This window comes from Helicoverpa zea, chromosome 8 (assembly GCF_022581195.2).
Source record: "Helicoverpa zea isolate HzStark_Cry1AcR chromosome 8, ilHelZeax1.1, whole genome shotgun sequence".
Taxonomy (NCBI): Eukaryota; Metazoa; Arthropoda; class Insecta; order Lepidoptera; family Noctuidae; genus Helicoverpa; species Helicoverpa zea.
This window is the reverse complement of record NC_061459.1, coordinates 1,384,056-1,396,250: the sequence shown is the minus strand read 5'-3', so window position 1 is coordinate 1,396,250 and position 12,195 is coordinate 1,384,056. Positions and strand designations below refer to the sequence as shown.

The following is a 12,195-nucleotide window of genomic DNA, read 5'->3' as shown; positions in this document are numbered from 1 at the left end:
TTGCTAAATTAGGCCTGTTTTCTTGGAAAATTGATAAACATCTTTTTCTGTCAGTGTTTGCTTTGGTTTGCATTATTTAAAAAAGAAAGAAAGTACCCCAAAACTATCCCGCATATGAAAAACGCTCCAACAAATTTTCCGTTCGATTACTTTTATCCTGACCAAGCTTAACTATCGCAGCCATATTGGAGCGCCGAAAAAAAATATTTCATGCATGCCATAGATTAAAAAAGGTACAAAAAAAAATATCGTCACATTGTCATAGGCTTATAAAAAATAGCTATTTGTTCGAATGCATGTAACGTGGCTTCACCGCAGGCCGTATTTGATGGGCTGGTCACATTGTGTTTACGAAAAACAAAAAAAAACTTGTTTTTTCCACTAACTGACACGAGCATTGAGCTGCGGGCGACTAAGCGACGGCAAAATATGTTTTTCGCGGTTTTTTTAAGCTTTTGTTACGCTGATATGCCAATGAAAATATACGTTTATAGCACTATAGTTTGCCGGAATGGGGAAATGGTGGTGTAGTATGAGAGCTTAAGGGTAGTAATTGTAGTTCGTATGTCTGTGTATGGTGCAAAAGGCTTCATGAAATTCACGTCAAAAGTAGTACGTACAATATTTTAAAAGGGAAAATCTCCTCTTTGTATCGTATTGTAGTAGTTATGACGGATGACGACTTATGGGAAATTAAGAATAAGATTTATAAATAACCATTGTATAGAAAAAAAAAACGTTTTTGTCTAGAGGTATATTTGCGCTTTATTCATTCATTCATATTCACTTTCCCACCTCTAATTAATGACAAACCCTATTTGATTACCTAAAAAGATACCTGACCTGATGTTTTAATAACGACACTACATACCATTTTAAACCATAGAGGAATAATATCAAATGCTATGCAAATAAAATATGCAAGTAAGTGAACGTATTAACATATATCAATCAGCATTAATCGTCAGATAAATTGGATACTGTATAAACCGTTCCACAGCGAATTTAATTTTTGGTCGCCAATCGAGATTTTGAACTAAAATGCATCGCTCCCTATCATTGGTGGAAATTTGCATGAATAATTTCAAACCGTACCCACTGTTTTACTGGACGAGTCCATTTTCAGTTATGGTAGGGTTGCCAGTTTGGCATCGTACAATTTTGAGGGTAAAAAAGTTTATAGGAGCTTGTGTATGCTCGTTCATGCGAGCTCGTTTCATGGCTTACAAGAAATGCAATGTGTATAAAAGGTAAATGGAAAAACCATATTATGTTAAAATTTACATTGCAAATCTGTAGGTATTTTAATAATTTCGTAGAACGAAAACACAAAGGCCTTTTAAGCAAACATTTTACAAGATTTTTTTTTTTTTTTCTACAAAAATAAAATTTGCACCGAAAAGCAGGTAACCCTAGAAGGATATTCCCACAAATTGTCACCCAAAGTGGTCCAATGTGGGTGAGGGGGTGAACCCGGGTGGGCGCAAGGGTGAATTTTTTCGGGATCGCACGTTAGGGCTTTCGGCAATTTAGCTAATTGCAGTTCATTTTCACTTCATTTTATTCACATAAAGGTTTATGTGGGGATCAAAGGTTGAGGCCAGGCTTTAATGGATCATGAATATTTGTACGTATTTTAATAATTAAGATTTTGTGCACACACTCGTGTTTGTGAAAGGTTTTGTATGTTTATAATTAGCGTAATTTGAATTTGTATTTCCACGTGGAGAAGAATTTAATTGAATTTGGATTAGCTACCCGTGTTGCTTTGTTTTTGAATTGTGTGGGATTATAGGAAAATTCCATTCTCATAGTTAGTTAAAATCAACTTAATGTACCTACGAATGTTTCATGTTGCAATGCTAACTAGCTTAACAAATCTATTCTCTTGGCCTAAGCCTAGACAACATAGACCGTAGGTCTTTATATAAGAGGTCCAAAACCAAAAAGAGTAAAAGGAAAAAGTATGAAAGTAATTCATTAGCGGACAGAATAAACGTTATCGTTGAGGAAGCTTATAAGATTTATCTGATAAGAAGTTCCTAGCTTAGCTCAGTCGAGTCAAATCTTGGCAAGTCACTCGGAAACGTAGGTATATAGTGTCAGCGGAGGGGAAACTGATATAGTTTACTTTATATTTCCTGGTAGATATATTTTTTGAGGAGTATATTTTTATATATTTATTTTGGTGAGTGTCTACAAAATATGAATTCTTCATGTAAAAAATACTTACCAAAGTCAACATATTTACCGTTACCGTTACACATTACCTATATCATGTTACGATGGGAAAAGAAACGCACCACGCAATACAAAGATAACTGCATACATCTATAGATATTCAAATATATGTATAATATCGAACTTGAAAATCTATTTAGTTAGTTCTTATTTGAAAACTAAATACATACTTGAAATTAAAACCCCATCAAACTACCAATCAAATAATAATCGCAAGAACAGCCTAATTCACCGTTCCAACATAGCTTAGTTTCAATCAGCCCCCTACTCTCTTCGTGATGCGACTGCGAACATTCCAGAATATCCAGGGCTACATGATTCACTGCAGCTTACTATCCGTATTAGAAGCACGTAGGATGCATTTTCTTTTATTTTTCTTTGTACTGAATATGATGTTGCGGTAGGTCGTGGTTATGGAAATCGTGATTAGGGTTAGTGGCGTTTTGGGTTTGGGAGAGATTTTGGATTGAGGAATGAAGAATGGATAAGGTTGTAATTGTATGTTGCCAGCATAAAATTATCTTCGAGAGGCATTAAAAAAAACGGGGGGGGGGGGGTCGTAAATTCAGCCATGCCAAAGACGATATTGTAAAGTAAAAGTTTGAAAACTGTTAGAAGTTTTTCACGAAACTAAAATTATCTTTTGAAGAGTACAGTCGTACATAAATGTTCAAAGAAAAATTTCCTCCTTTGCAACATTTTCCTCACCTTTAAACGACCAGTTACATGGTTTTCATTTCCTCAAAAATACTTAAGAAACAAGTAAGAATTCCTTACCCACAATAAACGTAGTAAGTAGTGCGGTAGTGTAGTGCTGACACCAAAAGCCGATTCAATATAGTCGCGTTCTCGTTTCAACTGAGAATCAAACGTGACGGGAATTCTCCGCGTCTTATAGTTTATTTCTCCAGTTATTCCTAGGGCAGCGGTTCCCGAATACTTTTGGCTTCAGAACCCTTTTCTGTTCACCATTTTTTGGCGGAACCTTAGCATAAGTAAGAAGTAAACTAAAGGCGTAAATACACTTAGGTACGGCTCGTGGATTGTGGTAGCACACCAAATGGTTATATGGTTAGAGATATATTCATTATACTCAGGCGTAGCATGGCTATCTGCCACACGGGCCAGAAAACAATTTAGCCGCCCTTGACTTTGTGTATTATGTGAATAGTTTTCAGTTTGAAGACTGACAAAGTAAACGCAAAAAGAAATAGATTGGGTTTGTACAGGTGCGAGGCGAGCGAGCGCGATTCTTTTTAACCAAAAGAAGTTCCAAGCACCCGCTAGCAATGAAAGACATTCAGTTGTAGACGGTATAGCGAGCGAAGCGAGCGCGAATTTTTTTTAGTTTAAGTACCTAAAAAATAAACAAAACCACTGTAAATTAATAAGGTCTCACTTGTCGCGAAAGTACGAGACTTACACTCCCGAGTGGTACCCACCTACATGGTGCTTAAATGGAATTTTGGAATGCAATATTTCAAACAATTTAATTAAAAATGAATACTAATTTAATATTGTCAAAAGTGAAACGATTTACCATATGGAAATCTTGAATTTTCCACGGAACCCCTGAGGGCCTGTCACGGAACCTCAGGGTTCCGCGGAACCCCATTTGGGAACCGCTGTCCTAGGGAACACTATTTTGTGGGTTGTGATGCTTTTGCTTGGTTTTTAAAGTGTGTTGAGGTAAAGAATTGTAAGGGGAATTAAAAGGGTACAGTAGAAAACGTGAGTGTAAATTGTAACATGTTCGAAATGCTGGCATTTCTTTACTTTAGGTGTTTGTGATAGCTGTGTATCGTTCGGAGATAGTCTGCAGCATCGACAGGGTCAAAAATGTCCCACATTATACTTACTAACGCACATGCCCAGTGTGGTGGTTGTGGGCTAATCATTTCACCTTTGACCAATTGATATTTTTGTAACGATAGGATGTAACGATCGACCAATGATCGCTATTTGGTCTATTACATCATTCATTAGCTGTTTCTCTTACATCATAAGTTACTTTGATCATTTTGTCCCAATAATACAGTCAAACTCAGAACTGCTTCAGTATTTTTAATAAAAGTTAATTTAAACCCTTACAATTTAGAACAGAAATCAAAGTTGTTCTTATCCTTCTTCCCAACAGCCTCGGCCTGACCGACATTGTCCGGCAATACTTCATCCGACGTGTCGGGCAGTAACGTCACAACACATGCTGTTAGTATGGACAGTATGCCCATTATCATGGACGGTAGACCTGGCCAGTACTGCATCTGAGAAGAAAGGAAAAGAATAAAAAAATATACCCAAGAAAAGGTCCTGACTTCTAATGATGAAAAGTTTTAAGTCCTAGATAAGTATTAAGATTTGTGTACAGGACATATAGCGACATAATATAATAGAACAATTGTCTAATGTATCAGTAACAAATCAATAACTTGTTATGAAAAGAAAATCTGCCAGGTGTTCAAACACATGGAGAGTGTGAGTCATTCAATAATAACATGGAAGTGTTGAAAAAAAAGTAATCCAAAAGACATTAAGTACTTTAAAGAATAGGCTTGATAATACTCCATCATCCTCTGAGCCTTTTTCCCAAACTATGTTGGGGTCGGCTTCCAGTCTAACCGGATTCAGCTGAGTACCAGTGCTTTACAAGAAGCGACTGCCTATCTGACCTCCTCAACCCAGTTACCCAGGCAACCCGATACCCCTTGGTTAGACTGGTGTCAGACTTACTGGCTTCTGACTACCCGTAACGACTGCCAAGGATGTTCAATGACAGCCGGGACCTACAGTTTAACGTGCCATCCGAAACACAGTCATTGGTGTCTAAGATAATACTCCATTAGATGAAATTAAAAATATTATAGTAGTACTTACTAATAATGGTGTTTGAGGAGCAATAATAGCTGCAATTCTTCCCAAAGCAGAGCATAGAGCATGCATTGTATTCCGAGTGTATGTGGGAAATAATTCTGATGTGTAAATGTAAACTATACGTATGGATATAGTTGAAAAGAACTTTCCAGAAACGTATAGCAATATGGACAGCCAAGCGTAGTCTGTGGAAGACAAAATTGGTTTAATTTGACATTAAAAATATTAAGAAGTTATGTTGGATTTTGTGAATGCAAGAGTAAAAATGCCTTTCATAAAGACACGAGCTAAGGAGTCTAGTTTTAATGGAGAAAGAATTTAAATATAGCGAACATACCTGTTGGCACAATAGAATGAGCCATACAAAAAGTCCCAGTCAGCAAAAACGCAAATATTAATGGATTCTTTCTCTTAAACTTCGTCAGTAAATAATAAATGGCTATACTAGCTGGTATTCCAGATAGTATTGTGAGCCCATAATTCAAATACTTGTTCCCTTTTAATGACACCGAGTTAATTAATAAAGAGTAAGAATTGAATAATGCTGTGAACCACATACAAATACAGCATAACAGTCTTAGAAACAACTGTTTGGATGAAAATGTAATCTTCAATGAAGCCATCAAGCTTATATTTGTGCTATTGTCTTCACACTTCAAATTCGATAATTTGCCTTCATCTATTGTGATATTATTGGTCTTCGCAGCTTGCCTAAACACAACACCAACTTCATCTTTCTTGCCTTTGTTTAGTAGCCATCTTAGGCTTTCGTCCATCCAGAATATATAAAGAACGAACAAAAGTCCGGGAGCATATATTACTATCACAAAGATTCTCCAGGTTGGTGCAAGCCATGCTATGATTGCTACACAGATTCCTCCAAAAGTCGTGAATAAGTTGAGCACGAATATTATAAAGGGTCGATGTTCCTTTGTGACAGTTTCTATAGCTGAAACATTTGTAAGTATTATTTTAGAATTCTTTCTCATATCAGTGGTACAGAAATACATAGAGATGACGACTTACACAACGTAAAAGTAGCAGAGTAGCAATCTCCGAGTAAAGGTTCCATCATCTCAAGGACTACATATAACCAGTAAGAGTACACCCAACTTTTAGATAAACCAATTAGGGAACCAGCTACTGATGTCAAGATTATTATACTCTTTCTGCCGAATCTGGAAAAAATAAACAATCCCTAAAACTATTAAGCCAGTTCATCTATTGAGATTCTCAAGTGTCGTTTTAAGCAGTGGTCAATGATCTTAAAGTATATATAGCTAGTCGCTATCTCTAATCTACGTGTATGTGAGTTTAATAGAAAACTAACGACTGTCATTATCAACTCATAAACGGTTCACGATAATAATTGGCTGAACATAAACTTCCTACTGCTCTTGAAATAAATGGCCTTGAAGGTTTAAGTAAACTGTATATAATTGTTAAGTAACAAAGTATTATAGATGAAGGTCAGACTAATACTCGGGTGAAATAGACAACATTTCATCCGGGTATGGGAAGTAATTTCGACGAGATGGGGGTGAAACTACGAGAAACAGTGAGTAACACATACTTATCTGATAAAGGCCCGACTATAAAGAGTCCCAACATGTAACCAACACTGTGCATAGTGCCCACGAGAGTCCTCTTCCAATCTTCACATGCAAGGTCAAACTGGAGAGGAAAATAGACACTCATGTAATTCTAAACAATCGCGTAAGTTTATTAAAAGTTGTATGGATTTCCGAAGCAAAAAATTTTGAAAACGTTCCGGGTAGAGTTATATCTATGATATTTTCGAATTATTCATGCTTTCATTCCAGCATGAAACATTGAAACAAATGAAAGTTAACTCACCTCAGCCACAAAACTGTCCGGTTTATCATATATCCATTCATCGCATTCAGTTACATTAAATAGATCGAAATTTTCTGCTCTACAGAAACCGTTATCGTCATGTTGTGCATATTTATGACATTTATGATCAAAACTCGAATTTTGATCTAATTTTACAATCTCTGTGTAATCACAATTTGGATATTTACACCTGAAAAGGAGATTTTTATCACAATCTCAATAATAATGACTTGTCTCACCGATAATCTTTTAAAAATGGATCCACTCATTGTTTTGAATGAAAACTCAATGCCTGTGAATACAGACTTTACTCTGCATTTTTTAAAATTAAGTTGAAAACATTATGTGAAACACCAAAAATATTAAAAGAAATGGACTTACCTATAACCAACATTCTCAACAGCAAAAACATAATTGGTACTATGCCACATACTCATAAAAGTTAGAGCTCCAACTAAGAACACGAATTTTATATGGTAGCGTCCAAAGATTTTTAATTCACGTAACATGCTTTCTAAATCCACTACATCTTTTTTTGGAACTACGTCTGTGGATTTAAATTTATCTTCTGCTACATTCTGTTGGATTTGTTCTTTACATTTTGCTTCTTCAATTGGATTTTTTCCATCATCTTTTGAATGTCCAACATCTTTTTCAGATGTCATTATTTCCTTTCTTTAAAAATTGTGACCGCAGATGTGATATTTGTGACGTGTAATGTTACACTAATCCTTCAGATTGTTTTAATGGCGAGTGTAAATATTATAGAGTGGATGTTTTCGTTATCGGTCACAAAAATAATAAGCAACTGGTATCGAGTTCTTAACCTGCTAGTGCACACAGATGATTCTCCGTGATTGCAGATTTGTTATCGTTCGTTTTAGTAAGTATTGTATATTTATTTCCTACTGTGGGATTCAAGTAATTTTGGCGGCTCATTATAAATAGCTTAAGAGTTTTTTGACTTAGCGGCAGATAGTTTTGGAAGATTCCACGATAGTAAATAGTATGCTCTTTAGTTGTCGCCTACCATTTAGTCATTGATTAAATTGTTTCTTGTTTAATCATTGTGTTTCCCTATTATCTCTTCCATATTGTCCATGTTTGTTTGTAAATAGAGCCTTGCGCCTACATCGATAAGTGTTTTAAATAAGCAACTAACTCGTAATAATTACCTTTTGACCCTGGTGTTTGGAGGCATTTATCAAAATGAGGTAATGTAAAGAATGAAAATATCATAAGAACTCAAATACTCTAGATAAGGTATTCGAAATATGCTGAGATTTTTGAATCGTGTTCAAGTCCTTTTAGGGAAGTTTTCGGTAGTGGCATTTTTTTAAATACAAAAATACAGTATTACTTATGCATTTTAATGGTGACCAAAAAAATTACAATTTAGAACAGAAATCAAAACTTCTCTTCTCCATTTTACGACATAGATCTTGCTTCTCCTTCTTACCAACAGCCTCGGCCTGCCCGACATTGTCCGGCAATACTTCATCCGACGTGTCGGGCAGTAACGTCACAACACATGCTGTTAGTATGGACAGTATGCCCATTATCATGGAGGGTAGACCTGGCCAGTACTGCATCTGAAAAGGAAATTATAAAAAAGTTACATAAGTTCTTTTTAAGCTTACTGACAGTGCAGTGGGTTGTGAGTCCAAGATGGGGGATTAGACTTCACACTGAATCTTCCACTGGTCGACACACACACAACAATATGATTGCAATAGGTAATTATATTTATACCATGGTTTAGTCAGACATCAATGAATTATGCTATTGAAGGATCGTCGATCAAATTGCACAATCAAATGATACAATTGGATTAAATTAAAACCTGTTTGAAAATAAAATTGCTGACATGAAAAATTGCAAACTTTCAGAGGAAAGTAAAATTAATATAAGAATACTTACCAATAAAGGCGTTTGTGGAGCTATAATAGCTGATACTCTTCCTAGAGCAGAACACAGAGCATGCATCGTATTCCTTGTATAGGTAGGAAACAATTCTGACGTGTATACGTAAACTATACGCATGGATATCGATGAAAAAAACGTTCCAGAAACATATAGTAGGATGGATAGCCAGCCGTAATCTGAAACCGAATACATAGGAATATTTAACAATTTATTACAAAGCATAGATGGATTTTTAAACAAAGAAATTCTACTAAACTTGACAATAAAATTTTGGATGTCTTTACTGGTATAAATTATTTACACCTACCTGTTGGAACTAAAGAATGTGCCATACAACAAGTGCCAGTCATCAAAAACGCAAATACCAACGGATTCTTTCTTCTGAATTTCGTCAACAAATACAATATCGCAAAACTAGCTGGTATTCCAGATAGTACGGTGAGCCCATAATTCAGATACTTGTTCCCTTTTAACGATACCGAGTTGATTATCAAAGCGTAGCAGTTGAATAATGCAGTGAACCACATGCAAATACAACATAAAAATCTTAGGAGCAGCTTTTTGGACGAAACGGTCATTTTCAATGAAGCCGCCCAACTTATGTTTGTGTTGTCATCTTCACATTTCAAGTTCGATAATTTGCTTTCATCTATTATTATATTGTTGGTTTTTGCCGCTTGCCTGAATACGTCACCAACTTCATCTTTCTTGCCTTTGTTTAATAACCACCTCAGGCTTTCGTCCATCCAGAATATATAAAGTATGAACAAAAGACCAGGAGCATATATTGCTATGACGAATATTCTCCAATTTGGTGCAAGCCATGCTATGGTAGCTACAGAGATTCCTCCCAAAGTTGAGAATAAGTTGAGCACAAACATTATGAAGGGGCGATATTCTTTTGTAACAGTTTCTACAGCTGAAAAGCAATGAAAATGTTAAAACATTTTAATTTGATTTCATAATTAGGTAAGTAGGTACAGATAGATGTCCATAGACTTAAACTCACATATAGTAAATGTAGCGGAGTAGCAGTCTCCCAGTAAAGGTTCAAGTGTTTCAAGAACGACATATAACCAGTAGGAGTACACCAAACTTTTGGATAAACCAATCGCAGCACCGACCACTGATGTGAAGATTATAACGCTTTTTCTACCAAATCTGAAAGAGATAATCATTTTAAATGCAATAATAAGAGAAGGTTTAGCTTTTAAGGAATTCACTTCATTTTCATACTGTAGTATAGTGATTGATAAACCTACGATTATCATTTAGCCATAAAGGATTCATCATAATATGCTTCCTTCTATTTAACTTAAAATAAATGGCCTTGATGATTTTGGGAAACCACACTCGTAAATAATTGTGAATAAAGTGAGTATTATAATTCGAGGACTGACTTTTGTTTTAATTTAGCCCATAACTGATTTCATTTAAGTATCTCTACTGCACAAAATTATCATTCAAAGGTTTTTATTCTTATACAGAATTTGCATGTCTAATCTAATGACATGGTACAAATTGCTAATGTCTTGTTTAGCGTAAAATATCATTTGTAGTAACTTCTTTGTCATAATATATTGTAGTTTTTGGTAGATTTTGCCTCTTCAAATTACAACCCAGAGAAAAATAATTCTCTCACTCGTTATTATTGCTGGTTTCCATTGCGATCATGCATTCTATTTTCACTTCACTTAAACATTATCGTAATAAACTACCCAACACACTCAGTTAGTTGAGTTCAACTGATGCACATAGAAAGACAAAACTTAAGCTGAACAAAAGAGAAACTATATCTTACTTGTCTGATGCGGGGCCGATTAGAAACAGTCCTATCATATATCCTACGCTATGCATTGTTCCAATGAGAGTCCTCTTCCAGTCTTCACATCCAAGGTTAAACTGCAAAGAAAGATACATATTATGACGAAAACAGTTTAAATTAATCTGAGTAGTCATAATTTTAGAGTATTTAGAATAGCCAGATCATTCCAGTTTAGGTTCTGTTTGTACTTTATAACAAGTACCACCGTATTGAATTCAATACCGTAGATCTATTTCGCTAATAAATTATGTGATGAAAGGTATTCATTAAACCATAGGAAAATTTCTTAGGACTTGATGTTGTTGTCTAAAATAATGTAGACGTGACTTACCTCAGCCACAAAACTGTCAGGTCTATCATAAACCCATTCATCGCAAGATGTTGCATTAGATACATCGAAATTATCTTCTCCACAAGAACCATCGTCATCATACAGTCTATATTTGTGACATTTGTAGTCAAGACTTGAATTTTGTTCTAATTGCGAAAGCTCTGTGTAACCGCAGTTTGGGTATTTACATCTAAAAAACAGATAAGTATCAGAAACTTGATTATATTGATAATTTGCACATAGCAGACAATGTTTGGGACGAAGGCAGATTAAATTGTTTCTCAATACTATATCTATAAAGTTCAACATTGTATGACAAATAATGAAAATTTACTCACCTGTAACCAACATTTTCAACAGCAAACACATAATTTGTACTATGCCACATACTAAGAGAAGTTAGGGCTCCAATCAAAAACATAAAAATATGGTAGCGTCCGTATATTTTTAATTCACGTAACACACTTTCTAAATCCACTTCATCCTTCTTTGGAACCACAACTGTTGCCTTAAATTTATCTTCTACTATATTATGTTGATCTTTTTCTTTACATTTTACTTTATCAAATACTTTTCCATCATCTTTTGAGCTGTCAACTTCTTTTATTGATCTCATGTTTTCCTTTTCATAAAAGTTATGTTCGTAGATGTTACATTTGTAAGGTGTAATGTTACACTAATTCTTTACATTGTTTTTCTGGCAGGTGTTTATGCTGAATAGAGTAGTGTATTGTGGTTGTTAAACTAATGAGCAGCTGGTATCGAGTTCTCGGCTTGCTTAGGCGCACAGATGTTCCTTTTCAGGTCTTTGTGTTTACAGATTTTTCATCGTGAGTTTTAGCAGATATTGTGTATCTTTTTCTTTTTGTAGGATTTTGATAATAAGCAAAAACAATCTAGATACACATTTGAAGCTTCTGATACGCATACTTCACCTATAGACATGTTTGCAAGATTTCGTAATACACAGTCTACAGTTTTTGCTTTCAGCTCTTGCTAACCCTTTTAAATCGTTGACCTAGGGAGCTCTTTCTTCACCATTGTTCTTAAACAATTCGTCAAATAATTGTCTGTAATCGATTCATACGATTTTATCGATGGTCTAAACGATCAACCTCTAATATTTGTATTTTTAAAATCAAGT

The 12,195-nt window shown here is 35.1% G+C and overlaps 2 protein-coding genes across 2 annotated transcripts; both read right to left on the bottom strand.

Moving 5' to 3' along the window:
* Window positions 1–4,328: 4,328 nt before the first annotated feature.
* On the bottom strand, window positions 4,329–7,634 carry LOC124632837 (solute carrier family 22 member 5-like). The gene is made up of 7 exons (XM_047167822.1): window positions 7,351–7,634; window positions 6,970–7,159; window positions 6,686–6,786; window positions 6,139–6,290; window positions 5,450–6,061; window positions 5,116–5,297; window positions 4,329–4,505 (listed from the first exon to the last, which is right to left on the bottom strand). Exons 1-7 carry the CDS (start codon window positions 7,632–7,634, stop codon window positions 4,329–4,331), a joined length of 1,698 nt encoding a protein of 565 aa, XP_047023778.1.
* A 689-nt stretch (window positions 7,635–8,323) lies between these two features.
* On the bottom strand, window positions 8,324–11,787 carry LOC124632520 (organic cation transporter protein-like). Its single transcript, XM_047167380.1, has 7 exons — window positions 11,390–11,787; window positions 11,052–11,241; window positions 10,697–10,797; window positions 9,905–10,056; window positions 9,203–9,814; window positions 8,890–9,071; window positions 8,324–8,561 (listed from the first exon to the last, which is right to left on the bottom strand). Exons 1-7 carry the CDS (start codon window positions 11,665–11,667, stop codon window positions 8,358–8,360), a joined length of 1,719 nt encoding a protein of 572 aa, XP_047023336.1. The 5' UTR covers window positions 11,668–11,787; the 3' UTR covers window positions 8,324–8,357.
* Between the last annotated feature and the right edge of the window lie 408 nt (window positions 11,788–12,195).

Coding starts and splice junctions, on each gene's coding strand:
- LOC124632837 (XM_047167822.1), bottom strand. CDS start 7,634: ATGACATCTGAAAAAGATGTTGGACATTCAAAAGATGATGGAAAAAAT. Junction 6,062..6,138: donor CTCTGCTACTTTTACGTTGT/GTAAGTCGTCAT, acceptor CAAATGTTTCAG/CTATAGAAACTGTCACAAAG. Junction 4,506..5,115: donor CTCCTCAAACACCATTATTA/GTAAGTACTACT, acceptor CTTTCTTCTCAG/ATGCAGTACTGGCCAGGTCT.
- LOC124632520 (XM_047167380.1), bottom strand. CDS start 11,667: ATGAGATCAATAAAAGAAGTTGACAGCTCAAAAGATGATGGAAAAGTA. Junction 9,815..9,904: donor CTCCGCTACATTTACTATAT/GTGAGTTTAAGT, acceptor ATTGCTTTTCAG/CTGTAGAAACTGTTACAAAA. Junction 9,072..9,202: donor ACATTCTTTAGTTCCAACAG/GTAGGTGTAAAT, acceptor ATTCGGTTTCAG/ATTACGGCTGGCTATCCATC.